This window comes from Quercus robur, chromosome 10 (assembly GCF_932294415.1).
Source record: "Quercus robur chromosome 10, dhQueRobu3.1, whole genome shotgun sequence".
Classification (NCBI taxonomy): domain Eukaryota; kingdom Viridiplantae; phylum Streptophyta; class Magnoliopsida; order Fagales; family Fagaceae; genus Quercus; species Quercus robur.
In genome coordinates, this window is record NC_065543.1 from 53901091 (window position 1) to 53923897 (window position 22807).

The 22807-nt window shown below is 33.3% G+C and overlaps 3 protein-coding genes and 1 long non-coding RNA gene across 8 annotated transcripts; 1 reads left to right on the forward strand and 3 right to left on the reverse strand.

Annotated features, from left to right (window-relative positions):
* The first annotated feature begins 75 nt into the window (after positions 1-75).
* LOC126702473 (uncharacterized) lies at positions 76-16673 on the forward strand. Its single transcript, XR_007647760.1, has 2 exons — positions 76-200; positions 16306-16673. It is a non-coding gene; the product is annotated as an uncharacterized LOC126702473 (long non-coding RNA).
* On the reverse strand, positions 662-21378 carry LOC126702472 (membrane-anchored ubiquitin-fold protein 3-like). 3 transcript variants are annotated; one of them, XM_050401172.1, is made up of 4 exons: positions 21159-21378; positions 20873-21066; positions 18610-18780; positions 662-1062 (listed from the first exon to the last, which is right to left on the reverse strand). In XM_050401172.1, exons 2-4 carry the CDS (start codon positions 21000-21002, stop codon positions 1007-1009), a joined length of 357 nt encoding a protein of 118 aa, XP_050257129.1. In that variant the 5' UTR covers positions 21003-21066; positions 21159-21378; the 3' UTR covers positions 662-1006. The 3 variants fall into 3 exon arrangements, with proteins under 3 accessions (XP_050257129.1, XP_050257128.1, XP_050257130.1); XM_050401171.1 differs by lacking the exon at positions 662-1062 and adding an exon at positions 16655-17081 and having other exon boundaries at positions 21159-21372; XM_050401173.1 differs by lacking the exon at positions 662-1062 and adding an exon at positions 17092-17341 and having other exon boundaries at positions 21159-21377.
* LOC126702471 (60S ribosomal protein L27) lies at positions 2059-2741 on the reverse strand. The gene has a single exon (XM_050401170.1). The coding sequence runs from the start codon at positions 2666-2668 to the stop codon at positions 2261-2263; it is 408 nt and encodes a 135-aa protein (XP_050257127.1). The 5' UTR covers positions 2669-2741; the 3' UTR covers positions 2059-2260.
* Positions 6824-14488, reverse strand: LOC126702470 (dehydrin Xero 2-like). Of its 3 annotated transcripts, XM_050401169.1 has the most exons (3): positions 14147-14488; positions 13997-14110; positions 6824-7323 (listed from the first exon to the last, which is right to left on the reverse strand). In XM_050401169.1, exons 1-3 carry the CDS (start codon positions 14226-14228, stop codon positions 7067-7069), a joined length of 453 nt encoding a protein of 150 aa, XP_050257126.1. In that variant the 5' UTR covers positions 14229-14488; the 3' UTR covers positions 6824-7066. The 3 variants fall into 3 exon arrangements, with proteins under 3 accessions (XP_050257126.1, XP_050257125.1, XP_050257124.1); XM_050401168.1 differs by having other exon boundaries at positions 6824-7287; positions 13997-14435; XM_050401167.1 differs by having other exon boundaries at positions 13997-14434.
* Positions 21379-22807: the final 1429 nt, after the last annotated feature.

The following is a 22807-nucleotide window of genomic DNA, read 5'->3' on the forward strand; positions in this document are numbered from 1 at the left end:
TTTTTTTTTTTAATTTTTATTTTTAAATTGGGTAATTAAATATGGAGGAAGGCGGGAGATAATGGAAATGGTGGCACCAGCAGGACCAATGTTCCAAGTTGTGACCTTGAGTGGAAACACATTGACAATGACCTCAGGCACACACTCTTTCAAGGATTGGAGGAGCCAAGAAGTTAACAAAAATTTAGATAAGATCACAGGTACTCTTGTTCAAGTTATATTTGATGTTGGGAATAAGGCAGTGCATGCAATTTGTGGTTGGTATATAAGCGGAATGTTTGTGTTTTTCTTCACAGAAGAGCCTCTTTGCAACGTTTGGGATGCAAAGAAGGGTGATACTGCATAGTTTGAAAGATTCTAAAGTGTGATGCTGAAGCAAGGAATATATTTTGCTCCTTCACATTTTGAGACTGCATTTGCAAGCTTGGCACATACTCCTGAAGAGTGAAGATATCCAAAAAAAAACAATAGCAGCTGCTGAGCAGGTTTTAGTGCAGATTTAGGGTGGCAATTCCTGCGTCCATAGCCTTTGATTTTCTGTTGCCCCTCAAGCATAATTGTTGTTTTGTAGGCGAATTGAGAGTGTGTATCGCTATTTAAGTTTATAATCGATTTTATGGAGCAAAACAATCATAAAAGAATCCTCATTAACGGACGGGTGTTTCTCATTGAAATTTCATTGTAGATTGTCTTTACATAGAGAGAGATGTATACATCAATATTGTGAGTCTCTAGCAAATCATTCAGGCTAAACTTAAAAATAGGCAAGAAAGGAAAAGGAAGTACTTAATCCATAGTTGTAGAAATCAACAAGGCATTTGATGTGTCAATCTTACTACCTTCTGATAGAAGAACTCTGACAGTCATCAAAACCACAGATTTTTTTATAAACACATCATCACCAATATGCACTTGTACAGATGAATGCTGGAACAGACACAGTATTCTTCTGTAGCTAAAGCTTGGACACCGGGGCAGGCTATTCCCCAACTCTACACAATTGCTTTTACATTATAGAATACGAGCAGACAATTTTTCTAGGTGTATCATCAATCTTCTTTTCTGTTCAGACAAAGCACCACGCAATATCAAACTAAGCAGCATTCAGCAATCACAAGCTTAAAAGAAATTCTTAGGGCTGGTGAATCATGGATGCCCTAAAAATTGACTCAATCAATATCCACATGTAAGCAAACACACTTGTCAACACTAACAAAAATCAGCATAAGATACCAATTACCAATTACCAACAACTTTCAATATTCAATTAGATTAATAATAAAAAATTAAGAGGCTAAAAGATAGGAAAGGCATCCAACAATCTTCTTTTCTGTTCAGACAAAGCACCACGCAATATCAACCTAAGCAGCTTTCAGCAATCACAAACTTAAAAATAAATTGTTAGGGATGGTGAATCATGGATGCCATAAAGAGTCAACTAACAGTCTAACATCAGGAATGAGAGAAGCTTTGCAGACGAAATATATTCAAAGAATGGTTGGAAACTATCTGTACATACCTCAAATGCAGGGCAATGAAATGCTTGCTTTTCATCCTCATCCTCCCAACCAACTTTTTTCCCATTTCAACAATAGAATCGGTAAATGTTAGAGCATGGTAGTTAACTAAAATTTCTTAACAATCACACCCAAGTTAGACTAATTCAAACCTAAAAGTCTACATCGAAATCAAATTTGGCAACTGAATCTTATACTAATAAAAAAAAAAAACTCACCCCTGTTCTTTGTTGATTCAAGCCTCCGCTAGTATCAATCAACAAGTACCGATTTGGAATGGTTTTCACATTAGTCTTGATTTGCAATTGTTGAGGGCTGAGGCCAATTATGAATCAATGTGGTACATGTAATTTAATCTAAAGATGCTCCTCCATTGGACATTTGATTGCACACTTCATCTATCTGAAAGCATCAGGGAGAATTCCCCTTTCTACCATATCATCATGTAAAAGCTTAGTTGCTTCTTTTGTTTTGCCCAATTTACAATACCCATCAATCAATCATGACAGTGCAAATGTAATTGTAAAAGAAGAATATTGAGTACAGTACAACAATGTATCATAAAATTAAGCAAAACCCACGAACCGCAGTTAACTTATAATAATAAGACATAACACATCAAAATTATAAAAAGCAAAATCCAACAATTCAACGAAAACCCAGATGCCATAATTATCCAAACATCAATAAAAACCATACAAAACTTTTAAAAAAATAGAGTCCATTGATTGAATCTAAAGACTTCAGAACCTAAGCTTGGTGAAGAACCACCTATTCTTCCCAGTCTTGAAACGCTCCTCGAGCCTCTTCTTGGTCTCTTTGGCCGCAGTGACTTTCTTGTCCTTGGACTGAAGCGAGTCCACGGCGACCACGTCTTTCAAGTCCACGTCCAAGGTGTAGCGCGTGGGCATCAGGTGCTGGAAGTTGACGAGCTTGACGAAGGCCTTGACGCGGGACTTCTTGGCCGTCTTCTTCGCCGAGTCCTTGCGGATCACTTTGCTCGGGTACTTCTTTATCCCCGCAACCAAACAGTGCCCGTACGGCCTGTCCCGGGTGCCTTCGTCGAAGGATCGAACGATCACTGCCTTGCGACCTGCGTACCGTCCCTGCAGGAGTATCACCGCTTTGTTTGGCTTCAAAAACTTCACCATTTTTCTCTCTCTCTCTCTCTCTCTCTGAATGTACGCTCTTTTGGAGGCCGAGAAGGAAGAGAAACAAAGAGTGAAACCCTAGGGATTTATGGTGGGTTTTTACTTTCCATTTGTTTCTGGGCCTTTTTAGCCTTGGGCTCGTAGAGAGACTGACTGTGTGTGTACCATGGTATTGCAAAAAAGGCCCTGAACTATTTAAGTTTTTGACATCTTTTCCTTTGAAATTCTATTGCACTACGGGACTACCACTTGAGAAAAATTATTGTCTTATAAAAAAAAAAAACATTAATAATTATTCAATTCTCTTCGTAATAATCTCATGTAATTAAAATAAATTATTGTCTTATAAAATTTGGCTCACACTCCACAAATCACAAATAGACCTGGTCATGTACCATGGTACAATCTCATGGATATTCTTTTTGGAAAAATATGTTTAGTTAAAGTTGGGGTTGCAATGGAGTGGGGCAAGGTTAGATCATTTTCTCTTTTTTTTTTGGTGGAGGCAAGGTTAAATCATGGGTGTGAGAATGTTAAAATTTTAAATGATAAATTATAGGTGAGACGTGGATGAAAAAAAAAATTATATATATATATATATATAAATACTTTAAATAATAAAATATATAAACCTTTGGGGTGGAGTGGGTCAAGAAAGATGGGATTAGACTAGCAAAACCTATTCTTGCCTAAAATGGAGTGGGACAACGTAAATCATGAAGAATGTGGAATTTTTTACATCCCTAAAATAAAGTTCTTCGTGACGAAAAAATCTTGTATGAGATGGGCGCATATGCCCGTTTCACAAGATACCATCTCCTTCAACCCCACAGGCCCACACAGAGTCACACACATAGTCAAACTTTAGAAACTCAAAACTCAAGTTGAGTTACTTAACAACAAATATCAGAAGTTCAGAACACAGTTCTTAATGCCATAGCTCCCACACACAGTCACACACACGGTCCAAGATTCAAAAACTCAACAACAAAAAATCACAAGATAACACCACACAGGAGCGGCGGTACAAAACACTATAAACACACTCACATAGATTTAGTAAAATAGCATATCAAAACACTATAACCACACTCTCACAGTGAAAGAAAGAGAGAAAGTGAGCTGATAAATCAGATCAAGCGATGACAGAAGGCAAACAAAGCGGCAAGGCAAATTAGAGACAGTCAGGCGGCGGCAGATTTTGTGTTTTTCCTTTGGATTTGGAGAGCGAAGAAGGATAATGAGAAATTTTGGAGGTTAGGTGGCTACAAATTCTTAGGTTTTATTTGACCCTTTTTTTTTTATGATTTTTCAATTTTTGACTTATGGGCTTTTTATTTCTGAGATTAAAGACCATTTTTTTTTTTTTTTGGAGTTTAAGTTGGACTTTAAAAAATAAAGGGGTCAGGTTGATGGTGAGGGGTGCAAATTTGTATTGCAGGGGTTCAAAATAAATTTTTTTTTTTTAAATATTATATATATATATATATATATAAATTTCGGGTCATGGGGTTTCATTTGAACCCCTGCCGCCCTTGATTTCCCCTCACAAGTGTGTCAAATGCTATGGCATTTAACACCCTAAACTCTAAAAAATCACTTTTATCAAGTATTTTAAATGCCATAATATTTGACATTAATGAATAGTGTAATCTCAAATTTTGAGACTTTACTGTCTTATATTATTTTTTATTTAAGTAGAACCGCTTTCTTTTAAAGAAAGAATAAAAATTGTATAAAGTTGTAAAAAAAATAAATAAAAATATTAAAGAAATAATATTTAAATGAAATTGTAAAAAAACAAAATAGGAATGTTTGATGTTTGGAATAAAAATAGTGTTTTAAAATTGTAAATGTTAAAATTTTTTTGATTGTTAATGAGAATGAGAATGCTCTAATAGCCCATCTAGAATCTAGGTGCTGTGCGCATTGTGCCTAGTGGACTTGGCGCAAATTAGCAACCCATCTCTCAACTTTGTGTGTACTAGCTAGCTGTCAACTAAGTGGCAGTGCCACGTTCAGGCCAGGTGTTCCTGAAAAAAAAAAAATTATATATAATAATTAAAATATATATATATATATATTTGTTTACCCTAAAAAAAAAAAAAAAATTAGGAACACTCTCAATCAAAAATTAGGAACACCCTCAACCAAAAACGGATTCCGGGCCAAAACAAAAACTCTTGATTTCCCATACAAAATAATGAAAATATAAACCTATAATCCAAACAAAGCAGATATAGATCAGTAATGGAGGTTGAGGAGACGTTGTGTCGGGTAGAGGCGGCTTGAGAGAGGAGCATGGAGGTGCTATTAGGCATAAAACGATTCTGGAAGACAACATTTGGAGAGAAGAAAAGCTGTGACTAAGAAATAAGGACGAAGAAAGAAAAGAGGAAAGTAGAATCTGAAGAAAAATTTAGGAGAGATAGGATAAGTAAAGCACGTGTGAAGGAGCTATAGGTCTATTGTTTTCTCTGGGCCGTTCTATGCTTGTAAAGCTCCTGGGCCGGGTTTCTTTTTGTTTTTTCTTTTGTTTGTTTGTTTTTTTTTTTTTTTTTTTGATTAATATACTTCTACTATTTCAGTCAAAAAAAAAAAGAAAAAAAAAAAAAGACCTGACGGAAAAAACAAAGGAAAAGGGAAAAAAAGTTATTAAAAATTAAATTAAAGGGTGGGCCTTGGTTTATGGTTTGGGTTTTGATATGGATATAATTTAAGGCTTGGGTTTATCACTTGATTGACCCACTCAACTCTTAATTACATTATACATATTAATTATACACACAACAAATTATAGAAGACAATTAATAAACAAATTAAACAACTAAATTATGTTAGGTTAAACAATAATAAAACATTACATTATAAAAGACAAACAAATTAAATTATGTTAGACTAAATAATAATTAATAATTTTATAAGTAATGAAACAACAATATAACAAATTATAGTTTATAAAAGATAAACAAATTAATGAAACAACTAAATAACAATAATTAATAATTTTATTAATATTTCAAATGAACTTATAGTTTATTGTTTATTCTTTTGCTAGAACTTGATAAGAAAACCACGTAAAAAGCAATTGTGAATTTTATGTATTTACGTGTTTTTGTATTGTTATTGTTGTCAATATACAAAATTTTCTTTTTATTAAATTGTGTAATTTATGCTTATTGAAGAACCCCATGAAAAAAACTCCTTGTCAACTTGACAATGTTTCTTTGAATTGTATAATGAAACTAGGTTGGGTCAGATCGGCTTCTGTCTATTTTTTCTTTCCTTCTTCTTTTCTTATTCTGATTCAATTTTGGTGTTACAATTTGACTATTTTTATGAGAACTAGATTGTATTTTGATTATTCATCTTCGTTTAGAGAAAATTTTAGAGTCTGAAAAAAAGAAGGACATGGAAAGAGCGTGATACAGAAAGAAATAAAGAATTGATATAATATTTCGGTTACTGGAATTTTTATTAGAAGAAATTCAACTACTAATCTACAATAAGTCAATAACCCATCAGGGCTGGAGAGGTACCATATATGAGCCAAAAAACTTTTGAGGTTTAGAGAAACTGTTTTTGTGGTTTCACTCCTATTTTGTGTTTAGCTCTCGTGTTCGAGATGCTCTTAGTGATTGTCAACAAAATTATATACTCCTGCGTTTGCCTTGTTTCTCACCTCATATTTTGTGACTTTTGACTAGTCTCTTAACTCTTTATCTCTCATTATTTTGCATGGAAATGAGAAATCCCCCTAGCAAAAGCAGTTTCAAAGTTTTGGACCAATATGAAATAGTATTATCTCACTTACTCATAGTATTAGCTCACTAAGGCCCAGAAATCGCATTGGGCCTCTGTAAGAAGTGACGAGTGTGTCGACTACCATGGGCCTATTTTGCCACGAACACCTACCAACAAATATTGGATGACATCCCTTCCGGGATTTGTGGGACATTTGTGTATCACACGAGATTAGATTAATTGTCCCAAAGTCCCAACTCCCAACAATTGTGTTACTATATCATTTTTTTTCTCAAAGTTACAATCCTAATTAGAGCAAAAGTTCAGGCTATTTCCGACAATTTTAAGCCTCAATATGAAGCTCAATTAAAATAAAAATAAAAAATGCATATCATATATCAGCCAAAAAAATAACAAAAGCACACCACTATATTAAAAGTAATAAAACCACAAAACACAATATTTGACCCAAACAAATGGAATCATACAACACAATATTCATACATACCAGGATTGTATGCATCGCTTATTAAACCCAAAAAAAAAAACATATCATATCACTCGCTTAGGCTACAAACAAGCGTAATTTACATATAAAGTGAGAAACATATATAAATGATGCGAGTATATATATATATGCGACATCAACACCACCTAGTGGAGTCCAGGAATCTTCTCCTTGATCTTCTCCATCACTCCCTTCTTCTGATATTGATGTTGGCCCCCGTAGTTTCCTGGGGCTGTAGTTGAAGTTGTGTGACCTTGCTGGTGCCCAACACCTGGTATGTTCTCTTTTATTTTCTCTGTCAACCCCTCCTTCTGATGATGATGTTGGCCCCCGTAGTTACCTGGGGCTGTAGTTGAAGTTGTGTGACCTTGCTGGTACGGCGCTGTAGTTGAAGTTGTGTGACCTTGCTTGTTCCCAATACCTACAATCTTAGCCTTGGGCTCGTCTTCTTCTTTTTCTCTGCTGCTTCTTCTTCTTTTTCTCTTTTTTGTTTTTTTCTTTTTTTTTTTTACGTCTTACATATGTGTGTGTGGCTTTGTGTGGAGGAAAGTAAAAGAAAAAGGAAAATAAGAAGATGAGGAAGAAGTGAATGAGTAGATGAGAAAAAAGTGAAAGAAACAAAAAAAAAGTTTTTGGGTTTGGGTAAAGTAGCGTGGAAGAAAATATAGAAAGTAGAAACACATATTATTTCACAAATTTTTTTTTTTTTAATTGTGATGTTATAGAGTATGTGATAAAGAAAAAATTGTGAATATATGTATAATCCTAGAACAACTCATTTAAAAGATAAGTGTTAATAAAATTTTATTTTACAAATATTTATTTTAAATTAGTATTGTGAAAATATTGTGATATTTTATTATATCTTTAAACTTTTTAAATTAGTACTATTTTTTTTTAAAGAAAAAAATAGTACTATTGGCAGAATATTTTTATAACAATTTTATAATAACTTTCTAAAAGAAAAACAATTTCATAATAAAGTTTACATAGTAAGTTGTTATTAGTTCTCATCTAGACCTACTAGTGGCATTTTTTTTATCCTACCATTAACAATTTGTCATAAAGACTTTATTATGAAATTTTTGTGAAAATATTGTGTCCATAACTTGCATTAAGAGAGGTAATTAAAATAAAGAATTCTCTTTATATATACATTGTCATTTTTTGTAATTTAGCTCTTAAACGGCCACTTTTATAAGTACTAACCAAACACTCAGCTTTTTAAAAAATCATGTTTTAATAGTTTTTATCAAACATTCAACTTTTACAAAAAAACTCAATTTCATACCTCATTTTTTAAAACTCCAACTCTTTCAAAAAACACAATATCAAAAAGTTGAACCAAACTCGCTCATAGTCTCATAACACATTTATTTATTTGTTTAGGTGTCAGATGTGCACGACTGAATTATTTTATGGTTATGGGTTAGGCTATAAACGTGTGCACGAATTGTTAAATTAGAAATTTAGAACTGGACCCCCCATTCCTAGGAATATTATTAGGACTATTTAGCAAACTGTTTAGAATATCTTCTTGACAAGATCCCAAATACCCTTGACCTTTTTATACCCCTTTGTTCTTCTTCTTCTTCTATTGGGTCTCTGTGTGTGTCACAGTGTCACTTTTTTAGTTTTTTAGTAATTTTTTTATTGGGATTGGTTTGTTTGATTAGCTTATAGCTTATAAGAGCATTTCCATAAGGGCGACTCCAAAATTTTTTTCCAAGATGTTAATAAGAAACTTAAATTATATAAAATCTAAAATAAAAGTGAATATATCAATATCGCAACGATGCTTAGAAGATTGTTCACATCAGCACGACCATGCTTAGAAGATGAATCTTGAGTAAGATATGAATCTTGTGGCAGAAAATGAATCTTGCGGCCTACAGGGTTTCCTTATTACAAATTTATCCATAGTACTAGCAAAATAACAAAAAATAAACTATAAGTTTATTTGACATATTAATTTCTAATACAATAAATATATTAATTATTGTTGTTAAGTGATTTTTTTGTAATTCTTTAATTTATAAGTTTAAAATTCTTTAAATGTTTTATATTTTTATTGTCTTTAATATTAATGTATTGACCAAGTCACATAGCCAACAGCCACTCACAACTCACATTCAACAAAAATTAAAAAACTACTCACAACTCACAAATTAGTCAAATAGTAAAAGTGATAAGTAATAACTCAACTTTATATCAAATCAATAGACACTCACAACAACTTTGCAACACGCCAACACCCAACAGTAAAGAAACTCATGCTCAAAGTACTCAATAACAATAAAACATTGTAAACTAATAAAGTGATAAGTCTTATAGTCTATAACCCACTAACGCCATAGGCCTACACAGAGTCACACACACGGTCAGACTTTAGAGACTCAAAACTCAAGTTGATTTACTCAACAACAAATATCAGGGCTGTTTGGTAGTCTATTTTGAGCAATTTTTTGAGCATTTCAAATACACTTACACACATTTTCACATACTTTTTCACTCACACGTATATCAAAAACACTCAACCACAGCTCCCACACATAGTCACACACACGGTCCAAGATTCAAAAACTCAACAACAAAAAATCAAAAGATAACACCACATAGGGGCGGCAATACAAAACACTATAAACACACTCACACAGATTTAGTGAAATAGCATATCAAAACACTATAACCACACTCTCACAATGAAAGAAAGAGAGAAAGAGAGAGCTGAAAAACTAGATCAAGCGGCGGGGTAGATTAGGGATAGTTAGGCGGCGGCAGATTTTGTGTTTTCCTTTGGGTTTGGAGAGCAAAGAAGGATAATGAGATATTTTGGAGGTTAGGCGGCTACAAATTCTTAGGTTTTATTTGACCCTTTTTTTTATTTATGATTTTTCAAATTTTGACTTATTGGCTTTTTTATTTCTGAGATTAAAGACCAATTTTTTTTTTTTTTTTTTTTTTGGGAGTTTAAGTTGGACTTTAAAAAATAAAGGGGTTAGGTTGATGGTGGTGAGGGGGTGCAAATTTGTATTGCAGGGGGTTCAAAATAACTTTTTTTAAAAATATTATATATATATATATATTTATATATATAAATTTCGGGTCAGGGGGTTCATTTAAACCCTTAACTATATCGTACTGCTGCCCCTAATTTCCCCTCACAAGTGTGTCAAATGCTATGGCATTTCAGCATTTGACACCCTAAACTCTAAAAAATCACTTTCATCAAGTATTTTAAATTTGAGACCGCACTGTTCACAAATGGTAAAACTTATATTATTTTTTTATTCAGGTAGAGCCCGCTTTCTTTTAAAGAAAGAATAAAAATTGTATAAAGTTGTAAAAAAAATTGAATAAAAATATTAAAGAAAGAATATTTAAATGAAATTGTAAAAAAAAGGGAATGTCTGATGTTTAGAATTTGTAAATTGAGGTGTTAATATTGTAAAAGTAGTGTTTTAAAATTGTAAATGCTAAAATTTTTACAATCGTTGATGAGAATGCTCTACTAGCTCATCTAGAATCTAGGTGTTGTGCGCATTGTGCCTAGTAGACTTGGCGCAAATTAGCAACCCATCTCTCAACTTTGTGTGTGCTAGCTAGCTGTCAACTTGACAATGTTTCTTTGAATTTTATAATGAAACTAGGTCGGGTCTAGGGGTGGTAAATGGGTGGGTTGGATCATAAATAGGTTGGATGTGTAATTATCCATTTATGACCCGTTTATATATAAATTAGTTATCCATTACCAACCCAACCAATTTAATTAATAACTCACCTATTTAACCCATTATAAAATTCATATTTAGCAATTCAACAAGAAATTCTCTGAAAAATTTTCACACTAGACTATGCAAATCATTTGAGGTTTTTTTTTTTTTTTTTTTTTTCTTCGGCAAAACTAATTCACATTTCCCTCAAAACATAAGAACACTGAAACTAACTTGCAGATTTTCTTTTCTCCCAACTTTTCTTGGCAACCAAACAGAAGATAAGTAAAAAATAATAATAATTAAATCATGAGAATTGAGGTATCATTCTCAAGTCTTTATCCACCTTGACCTAAAATGTGCAAAATTGCAAATCACATAGATTTTTCAATAAAAAACAAACTTGAAATCTCTCTCACTCTCTCACGGAAATGAAAATTCTGATGCTCTGTTCTCAACTTGCTCAGTTGCTTCCTCAGCTAACTTAGCAGCAGAAGCAACTGAAACGACTTCGTTTTCATTGAACTCAGAATTTGCTATTACATTTCCGTCACTAAAATTCAAAGTTCCATCCAAAACTTCCTCAACAAAAGAAATCTTCGATTTTGAAACAGTTTCAAAGCCTTCATTTCCTTCAATCTCTTCCATAATTTCATTTAGGGTGCGTTTGTTTTAGCTAAAAATAATTTCAGGAAATCCTTTTACACTACACTTCGTGTTTATTACGTATTGAAAATTGGGTCAACTGAAATTGATTTTCTGCATTGACTGTAAAATAAGGCCTCTCTCGTGTAAAACCATTTCAGGTCTTATTTTACCTTCAAATGAATTACACCCCAAGAAAATAGAAGAGAGAGAGAGAAACAGCTAGAGGAGATCGCACATCCAAGCACTGGCTTGTCGCACCCCAGCACCAGCTTGCTCGTCGCACCCCACCACCACCATCACCACCCCCGCCATCATCCAAGCTACCCTCCTTCATGAGCTCCGATCCACATCCAAGCTACCCATCTACCCACATAACCCAATCCCCATTTCGACAAACCCACACCCACCCGATCTAGCTGCCGCCGTCCTCCGTCGGTACCGATCTCTCTCTTTCCCGATTTGGCCACCGCCGTCCTCCGTGGGTACCGAGATCGCACTTTCCCGATCTATCTCTCACTCTTTCTTCCTCCTCTCACCGAGTATATTATGTATATATTGTGAATAAATGGTTTTATTTTGATTTTTGGTTATGTTGAGTGTGTATTTTGAAATTTTTTGTTATAAAATTTGTTTGGAAGCTGAGAAAATGGCTGAGAAAATGTGAAGCATTTGTAGGAAAATAGTATTTTTAGAAGGTTACCAAACACCGGAAATCGTTTTTTAAACTATTTTCCATTGCAAAACCAAACACCGAATTTTATTTTCCTTACGGGAATTCACTTTTCCCTACATTCATTTTACACTCGGAATTCGATTTACATTGAACCAAACGCAGCCTTAGTTTTCCACTTTTGCTCTTTTAACTTGGAGCTTCTCTCCACAAAAACTCCAGCATCAACTTCAGAATTCGATTCCACACACGACGACTCAGACACCTCTGTTTCACTGACTTTACCTTCATTTTCCTTCTTTCTGTAATACGATCTGGTAACTCTACGAACTGGTGCAAAGAAACCAGAATTCTCACAAGGAAGAGTTCAATTCAGAGACGAATATAGAATGATGGAAAATGGTATGTTTTCTCTCTTCATATTGAAACCCTATAGTCGCACTAGTTGGAACTAAGAAAGACAAACTTTAGATAGAGGAAGAGGGAAAGGTGTTTAGATTTTGTCTAGTTTGGTATCTGAGAAAATGCCTAGAAAATGGAGGAGAAATTTTTTACATTAGATAGAGGAAGAGGCGGCTGTGATGTTTTATTGGTTGTTAGGGTTTTTGACTTTTTGTTTTTTTTAAGTATTAAATTTTAAATTTTAAATGGGTAATTGGGTAGCGTTTAACCATCAAAACCCATTTAATTGAATTATCCATTTGGGTCTTATCCATTTATCTCAAATATTTAATTAGATTGGGTCAAGATTTATTCAAATGAAGTGAATTTTGAATAGGTTCATGGGTTTGGATAAAAATTACCACCTCCAATTGGGTCAGATCGACTTCTGTGTATTTTTTCTTTTCTTCTTCTTTTCTTATTTTGATTCAATTTTGGTGTTACAATTTGACTATTTTTATAAGAACTAGATTGTATTTTGATTATTCATCTTCGTTTAGAGAAATTTTTAGAGACTGAAAAAAAAAAGGACATGGAAAGACCGTGATACAGAAAGAAAGAAAGAATTGATATAATATTTCAGTTACTGGAATTTTTATTAGAAGAAATTCAACTACTAATCTACAATAACCCATCAGGGCTGGAGAAGTACCATATATGAGCCAAAAAACTTTTGAGGTTTAGAGAAACTGTTGAACCAATGTTGTGTGGTTTCACTCGTATTTTGTGTTTCTCTTAGTGATTGTCAACAAAATCATATACTCCTGCGTTTGCCTTGTTTCTCACCTCATATTTTGTGACTTTTGACTAGTCTCTTAACTCTTTATCTCTCATTATTTTGCATGGAAATGATAAAAACCCCCCAAGCAAAAGCAGTTTCAAAGTTTTGGACCAATATGAAATAGTATTATCTCACTTACTCATAGTATTAGCTCACTAAGGCCCAGAAATCGTATTGGGCCTCTGTAAGAAGTGACGAGTGTGTCGACTACCATGGGCCTATTTTGCCACGAACACCTACCAACAAATATTGGATGACATCCGTTCTGGGATTTGTGGGACATTTGTGGATCACACGAGATTAGATTGTCCCAAAAGTCCCAACTCCCAACAATTGTGTTACTATATCATTTTTTTCTCAAAGTTACAATCCTAATTAGAGCAAAAGTTCAGGCTATTTCCGACAATTTTAAGCCTCAATATGAAGCTCAATTAAAATAAAAATAAAAAATGCATATCATATATCAGCCAAAAAAATAACAAAAGCACACCACTATATTAAAAGTAACAACACCACAAAACACAATATTTGACCCAAACAAATGGAATCATACAACACAATATTCATACATACCAGGATTGTATGCATCACTTATTAAACCCAAAAAAAAAACTTATCATATCACTCGCTTAGGCTACAAACAAGCGTAATTTACATATAAAGTGAGAAACATATATAAATGATGCGAGTATATATATATGCGACATCAACACCACCTAGTGGAGTCCAGGAATCTTCTCCTTGATCTTCTCCATCACTCCCTTCTTCTGATAATGATGTTGGCCCCCGTAGTTTCCTGGGGCTGTAGTTGAAGTTGTGTGACCTTGCTGGTGCCCAACACCTGGTATGTTCTCTTTTATTTTCTCTGTCAACCCCTCCTTCTGATGATGATGTTGGCCCCCGTAGTTACCTGGGGCTGTAGTTGAAGTTGTGTGACCTTGCTGGTACGGCGCTGTAGTTGAAGTTGTGTGACCTTGCTTGTTCCCAATACCTGGTATCTTCTCTTTTATTTTCTCTACCAACCCCTTCTTCTGCTGGTTTTGGTAATGCGACATTTTCAAAGTGAAAGAGCAAGAAAAGCAAGAGCTTTCTAATAAGCTAAACTCAAAGCTATAACTAATTTGGATAATTACTGACTATAACAAAAGCAAGTGTCAAAGCAAGTAGATTGTGAATATTTGAAGATGTATGAAAATTAGGGGTTAGGATTAGGATTTATATAGGCGAGCATATGTGGTATGTGGTAGAAGAGTTGGACGCGCTTTTAGATTGTTAAACGTGGCAAGAGTTTAAAGCATCTGCAACGTTTGTCCACCCATGTCGGTATTGGTAAGAATTGTGGTGACACGTCGCCATGTTCATGGAAACAAGGACCAAGTTTCAATATATGGAAGCATGAAAAAGTAGCCGTGGACCCCAGGTGGTGTATATCTTGGTCCACGTGGCCTTTTCGAATCAGCTGCCTCTCTCTCTAGTTTCGTGTTAATCCTTTACTGCAGGTGTGGGATATTTATCAAAGATATTTTGATCATCTCATAGTCGTAGGTCCCACGTGTAGATAACTTGCATATTAAGAAAGATAATTAAATAGCGAAAATGCAAAACTAAACTTTTAATTTTAATTATTTTTTATTTTAATCTTCTAACTTTCAAATTTAACCTTCTAACTTTCAAGGTTTGTCAATGCAGGATTCCGTTAAACTCGCTGTTAACCTTCTTTTTCTCTTTTTTTTTTTTTTTTTTTTTTTTAATATTTCTGAATTAAAAGAAGAAAAAAAAAAACATTTAAGGAGATTGAGACCCAAATCCCTAACGTACTAAGAGCTTGGGGTTTACTGATCACAAAGAAACACTGAGACCCAGGCAAGCTCTGCATCACAACGTGTTTCTTTGTGATTTTAGGATTTGAGTAAATGGTTTTTTTTTTTTACAGGCAAGCTCTGCATCTCTCTCTGTCTTTCTCTCTTTGACACACACACACACACACACACTGAATTTACTGATCTCTCTCTGTTTTTTTTTTTCCATTTCAGGTCCCTCAAGCTCCTCTGCTGTCTCTCCCTCGAACACCAACAACCAAATGAGCAAATACCCACCACGCAAAATGATGCCACTGACACTCTCCGTGTGGTCTTCGCCGCTGGACGAGCTCAAAATCACCAACCCCAACGTCCAAATTCACGACTCCTTCTCCAACCGCACCCTCAAGATCTCCTTCGAAAACCCCAAGCTCTTAGTACGTTAGGGATTTGGGTCTCAATCTCCTTAAATGTTTTTTTTTTTTTTTTTTTACAGATTTTTCTTTTGATTCCGACAAAAAAAAAAAAAAAAAAAAGTTAACGGCAGCTATAACTAGCGTTTAACTGAATCCTACAAAAATTGAAAGTTATGGCTTAATTGATAAAACTAAAAGTTAGAGCACTTAAATGGAAAAAAGTTAGAAGGTCAGTTTTGTATTTTTACCTAATTAAAATAAGTTTAAAATGTAAAATTGACTCTTTAACTTTCACATTTTTTTCATTTCAGTCCTTTAACTTTCAATTTTTCTCAATACAAAGCTCTGTTATAACTGCTGTTTGTTTTTTTTTTTATAGGACTGTTACAACTGCTGTTAGTGTTGTCGATAGAACCACTGAAATAATAATTAATTAAAATATAAATAATATATTATAAGCTTACAAAAATTAGTAAAATTGGCAACCAAAAAAAAAAAAATAAAACACATTTAGGTAACTTTTAAGACGTATATGTACAGAGTGTGTGCCTGAGATCATTGTCAATGTGTTTCCACTCAAGGTCACAACTTGGAACATTGGTCCTGCCGGTGCCACCATTTCCATTATCTCCCTCCTTCCTCCATATTTAATTACCCAATTTAAAAATAAAAAATAAAAAACCCCAAAGGGTGTGTCTTGGCGTTGTTCTTTACTATAGTTTAGTATAAATATTATTACTATTATTTTTATTTGATTTATAAAAATTGTGGAAAGGATTGGAGGAGCCAAGAAGTTAACAAAGATTTAGATAAGATCACAGGTACTCTAGTTCAAGTTATATTTGATGTTGGCAAAAAGGCAGCGCATGCGATTTGTGGTGGGTATATAAGTAGAATGTTAGTGTTTTTCTTCACAGAAGGGCCTCTTTACAACTTTTGGGATGCAAAGAAGAGTGATACTGCAAAGTTTGAAAGGTTCTATAGTGGGATGCTGGAGCAAGGAATATATTTTGCTCCTTCATATTTTGAGGCTGCATTTGCAAGCTTGGCAAATAGCACATACTCCTGTAGAGTGAAGATATCCCAAAAAAAAAAAAAAACAATAGCAGCGGCTGAGCAGGTTTTAGTGCAGATTTAGGGTAGCAATTCCTGCGTCCATAGCCTTTGATTTTCTGTTGCCCCTCAAGCATAATTGTTGTTTTGTAGGTGAATTGAGAGTGTGTATCACTATTAAGTTTATAATCGATTTACGGAGCAAAACAATCATAAAAGAATCCCTCATTAACAGACAGGCGTTTCTCATTGAAATTTCATTGTAGATTGTCTTTACATAGAGAGAGATGTATACATCAATATTGTGAGTCTGACAAATCATTCAGGCTAAACTTAAAAATAGGCAAGAAAGGAAAAGAAAGTACTTAATCCATAGTTGTAGAAATCAATAAGGCATTTGATGTTGTCAATCTTCCTACCTTCTGATAGAACTCTTGACAGTCATCAAAACCACAGATTTTTTTATAAACACATCGTCACCAATATGCACTTGTACAGATGAATGCTGGAACAGACACAGTATGCTTTTGTAGCTAAAGCTTGGAAACTGGGGCAAGCTATTCCCCAACTCTACACAATTGCTTTTACATTATAGAACACGAGCAGACAATTTTCCTAGGTGAATCATCAATCTTCTTTTCTGTTCAGACAAAGCACCACGCAATATCAAACTAAGCAGCTTTCATCAATCACAAGCTTAAAAGAAATTGTTAGGCCTCGAGAATCATGGATGCCATAAAAATTGACTCAATCAATATCCACATGTAAGCAAACACACTTGTCAACACTAACAAAAATCAGCATAAGATACCAATTACCAACAACTTCAATATTCAATTAGATTAATAATAAAAAATTATGAGGCTAAAAGATAGGAAAGGCATCCAACAATCTTCTTTTCTGTTCAGACAAAGCACCACACAATATCAACCTAAGCAGCTTTCAGCAATCACAAGCTTAAAAGAAGTTGTTAGGGATGGTAAATCATGGATGCCATAAAAATTGATTCGGTCAATATACATGTAAGCAAACACAATTGTCAATTCTAACAAAAATCAACATAAGATACCAATTACCAACAACTTTCAATATTCAATTAGATTAATAATAAAAAATTATGAAGCTAAAAAATAGGAAAGGCATCCAATTAGATTTTGTTTTGATAGGTAAATATCCAATTAGATTAATAACACATATTTAACATCATGGGGAAAAATGCATATATAGTCTCAAGTCTCCTATTACATGTCCCAAGCACATAAATGAAACTTGCAAGCTGCACCTCTCAACAAACCTTATAAAGTTTTAGATTGGCAGCAAGGATTGTTTAATGTGGGAAATCCATTTCAATTTGTAAGGGATTGGACAATAATTACTTAGGTAAAAGAAAACCCTCAAAGAACATAAATAAAATACTTATTTTGAGAAGAGAAAAATTCTCCAGGGAAGAATGAGAAGAAAGAAGGATCATCATCCAAGGAAATCAAAGCTTGACCTTGAGAAGAACATTGTAAAAAAGATTTCACGTGCCCCATATTAGTTGTCCAATAAAGTTCCACACAGAACTGGGTGACTCCTAAACTTGACATAATTGCTGCAATAAAAGACAGCAACATGCTAAGAATAACAGTAATTAATATAACCTCCATTCTTGGAACATTACTACAACATTTGCCATTTAGGACTTTGTGAGGCATTAAGCTTGGAGGTCCTATTGTTTGCATTTGGGTCCTTATCTTTTTCACATAAAAGACCTCTCCCAGTGAGTCTTGTGGTTGATAGTCTGACCACGATTAAGGTTATAGCTCTATCTTAAATATCTTCCTTATTGCAGTATTGACTGCACTAAAGGGGCTTTTGTTCTCCCAAAGAGCATAAAGCATAACTGGATACCCAAACTATGAACAATCGGTAAAAATAAAACCTACTCCAAAAGAATAGGGTACCATATCGTATAAATGTGAACTGAGCTATCAGCAAGTGGAAGTTTCTATTCATGTGAGCTCAACTCAGTACTAAAAACACTTTTTTTATTTAAAAAAATAATAATAATAAAATAATCAAGTTCATACACAAGCATTAAACTAAATTTCTAAGCCAATTGAATATAAAAAGCATATCATTGCGGAACAAAACATTCATCATATATTAATCCACAATGGAATCACCTGTTTTGGTCTTTGCCAGGGATGGCTGTACGACTACATGCATTATGATAACACCACTGCCATTATCACCAAAGGGCATTTTACATTGGCCGACAGTCTTGTTGTTTTCCAAAATTTTACCGGAATTAATCAGTTTCACTTCACTTGCTGCCTTTGGTATGATTGTTTTACCTAACAATCGAAAAGATCATCGTAAAAAGAGTCAAAACAAAACACAGAAAATTAAACCTCTAAATTAACAAATTTATTATAAAAAATAAAATAAAAAAATCAAAGAATTTACTAAAGAAAACATTGGCAAGCAAGATTGATCAACATTTTAACTGCTTTCAAATTCACAAAACTGAAACAACAACAAACTGTTTAACCCTCAGTATCACAAAAGTTGCCAATCAAACCCAACAGTTCAAAATACCAAATGCTGCAAGAAAATGCTAAAGCTACTTATGATTTTACTACCAAAAGATAACCTTACAGACCGACCTGACAATAAACATGATTGATGCTAAATAAACAACATAATAAATAAATTTCTAAATTACTTTTTCCTTCTAGGAAAGTGCTAAAACTATTACAAATTTTTACACAAAAGACTTACTTTTTTTTTATAGGTAAACCAGTATTTTATTAAGCAGAACTACCACGCACATGAATGAACACAAAGATGTCTAAAGAATTACAAGGGTTATGTACAGAAAGATAATGATTATAAAAACTCAAGAATGGAGTCACAATCGGTAAAGCCCCATGCTTGAGACTAATCAAACAACAATCTAGCAAACGGCTCAACCAATTGGATTCTTGAAATTTCCTTATCCTTAAAAATACGACAATTATTTTACCGCCACAAAGTCTACATAACGGAACCAAATTCCAAAAAATCTGAAAAAAATTTTACCTACCCAATTCTGCCATCAAAACAAAAGGTGAGGTAACATTTTTGGTAATAACCAATAAAACCCAAAGAAATGAAAGACAAAACTCCACAAAGCATATGTAACACTGCAATGTAACAAAAGGTGCTCCACTGTCTCCCCACTACAATGACACATACAACACCACCTACTAAAGTGTATCATTCTTCTCTTAATAAGATTATCACAAGTGAGGAATGAGGATCTTCCTCCATGTTCCCATCCACACAAAGAACCGTTAAATAAGATTATTTTACCACAAAAATACTTACAAACTAACTTTGAGATGATAATACCTATGTAAGATCACGTGTAGTAAATTTTATTAGTAACACATCAGCTTAGTAACACATTAGCTTGTAAGATCACGTTATTAGTAACACATCAGCTTGTAAGATCACGTGTAGTAAATTTTAGAATACCTATGTAGTAAACAACCTTAAACCATCCTATTTTGAATCAGTTCGAAAATATGCGAAAATCAGATTCCATATTAGCTTTTAATAGTAATCTAATTTTGCACTAAGTGTCCATCAAAACAAAAGGTCAGGGACTGTTTTTGGTAATACCCAATAAAACCCAAAGGAATGAAAGACAAAAATCCACAAAGCATACGCAACACTGCAATGTAACAAAAGATGCTCCACTGTCTCCCCACTACAATGACACATACAACAACACCTACTAGAGTGTATCATTCCTCCCTATAATCTTATGAGGATCTTCCTCCATGTTCCTGTCCATACAAAGAACTCTTAATAAAGTTATTTGCCACACAAAACTTACAAACCAACGTCGTGACGAATAAAATTGTCACTTTTTTGTCATTAGTAAATCTTATAATACCTATGTAATAAACAACCTTAAACCATCCTATATCTTAATTTGAATCACTAAGAAAATACGTGAAAATCAGTAATCTAATTAGCTTTCAATAGTAGCCTAAATTTGCGCCAAGTGTGTCCATTTTAATAATTTCATTAAAATTTCGGAGTCAAGTGATCCATTCATAATACTTTGTTACATGTTTCTGCGAATTTTATAATACCTACGCAGTAAACAACCTTAAACCATCCTATCTTAATTTGAATCAGTAATCTAATTTTGCACCAAGTGTCTATTTTTATTAAAATTTCAGGGGTCAAGTGATCCATTCATAATACTATGTTAAATGTTTCTGCAAGTAAACACGAGTTACAACCTTAAATCATTACTAATAAAGATCCACAAAACCCAGATTAACAAAAAAAAAAAAAAAAATACAATAAAAGATTAAATTAAGAAAAACCCAATTGAGAAAATTGAATTTAGGAAACTGGGTCATAGTTAAAAAGGCAAAAAGAACAAACCTTTGGGCCAATCGGAGACGATCCTCTGCTTAAGCGAATCGACGGTGGAGGTCGATGAGTACCGAAACGGGCCCAAATCAGACCCATCGTACAGCCTGAACTTTATGTCAACTAAATCCTCCTCCGGCATCTGCGACACCGTTTTGACTTTTCCTCCTCCAATCGCTTCCTTCCACGTGTCCCACCGACCGCAGCTTTATAAAAGAAAAAGATCTAGTATTATTTGGTGAAATTAAGGAAACAAAAAACAACAACAACAACATAAGATGAATGGTTTTTTTTTTACCTTTTTTTGATGATGATGATGATGATCTTTGTTTTGGCTTTTGGATTTGGTTTTTTTTTTTTTTTTTTTTTGGGTGGAAAAAATTGGGATTTTTGTTTTGTTTTTGTTTTTGGTGTTGTGTGTCTGTGTGGTGGTTTTGAAAGATCGAAGGTTGGTTTGGTGAGCTGAAGAAGACAAAACAAAAGTGGTTTCTTTTTCTTTTCTGAATTCTTCAATCCAAAAAAAAAAAAAAAAACAACTCAACTATACAGTACACAACGCGTTTATGATTACCATACAGTGGAGGTAGAAATGTCGACATCGAAACGACAGCGTTTAGTATCATTACGAAAATGACAACACCTTTTTTTAAGATATTAAAAAATAAAAAATTTAAGATTTATCTCTTTAAAAATAAAGTTATAACCTTCCTTCCATATTATATGATAGTTAAAAGACTAGGAGATTTGAACGACTAGAGCATTCATGTCAAGAATTTCAAAAAATATGGTATAAATTTTAACGACTCACTTTACCATTCATCCCATATTAATTTTTTTTTTTTTTACTATTTTATTTATAATAATATAAACAACTCATTAAAATAATAAAAAATAATAATAATTACTACAAAAACCAACTACCATAAAATTATTAAAAATAATAAGTTGCTACAATTAGCTCTCATTTATGAGAGTTCACTGTATGTCAAATTATTTTAGATATGGCATCTTTGATGGAGCATAATTTTTGTGGTTTAAGATGTTAAAAATAGCTTTTGAGTGGATTTGACACCCTTGTTGTGAATGCTCTTAATATATATATATATATATTTATATTAAAAGATTAATATATGTTTTAATCTAATCTAATAGTGTATAATGTCAGAGCAAAATTTAGGTATAATATTTAAGTATTATTTCTTAGGTTCTCATTTTAAAATTCAGCCATATGACTATACTTAACTAAAAATACACTTTCATCCTATGAGAAAAAAGCCATATGGTTGAATTTTAAGAGAAGAATCTAAAGAACAGCATCTAGGCCAAAATTTTAAAAAATTCCTTATAATGTTGCGATTAAACAAGTCATTGACTTGTTAAAAATAATCTTGTGACTAAAATTATACATGAAATATATTTTTTAATCTAATCTAATTGAGTATATAATGTTAGAGCAAAACCTAGGTACTATTTCTTAGGTTTTCCTTTTAAAATTTAGCTATGTGATAGTAATTAACTAAAAATACACTTCCATCTTATGAGAAAAAAGTCATATTGTTGAATTTTAAGAGGGAAATCTAAGTAATGACATCTAAATTTTGTCCATAATATTATTTTTAGGGGTGGAGCTACACACATGGTGGCCCCCCCCCCCCCCCCCCAAAAAAAAAATCAACTTTTAAAAAATTCCTTATTACGCGGTGCTTAAACAAGTCATTGACTTATTAAAAAGAATTTTGTAACTAAAACTACACATAAAATGTTTTTTAGTTGCCATATAATAGGTTAGAGTAAGATATTTCTAAACATATTTGGAGCCAAACTTGTTCCTCCAAGTTTTGAATCATTGATATTTTTGAAAATTTCATTAATTCAATTGAATTTTTTTTAACTTACTTTGGTTATTTGGTATACAATATGAAACAAACATAATTTTGATAGAAAATC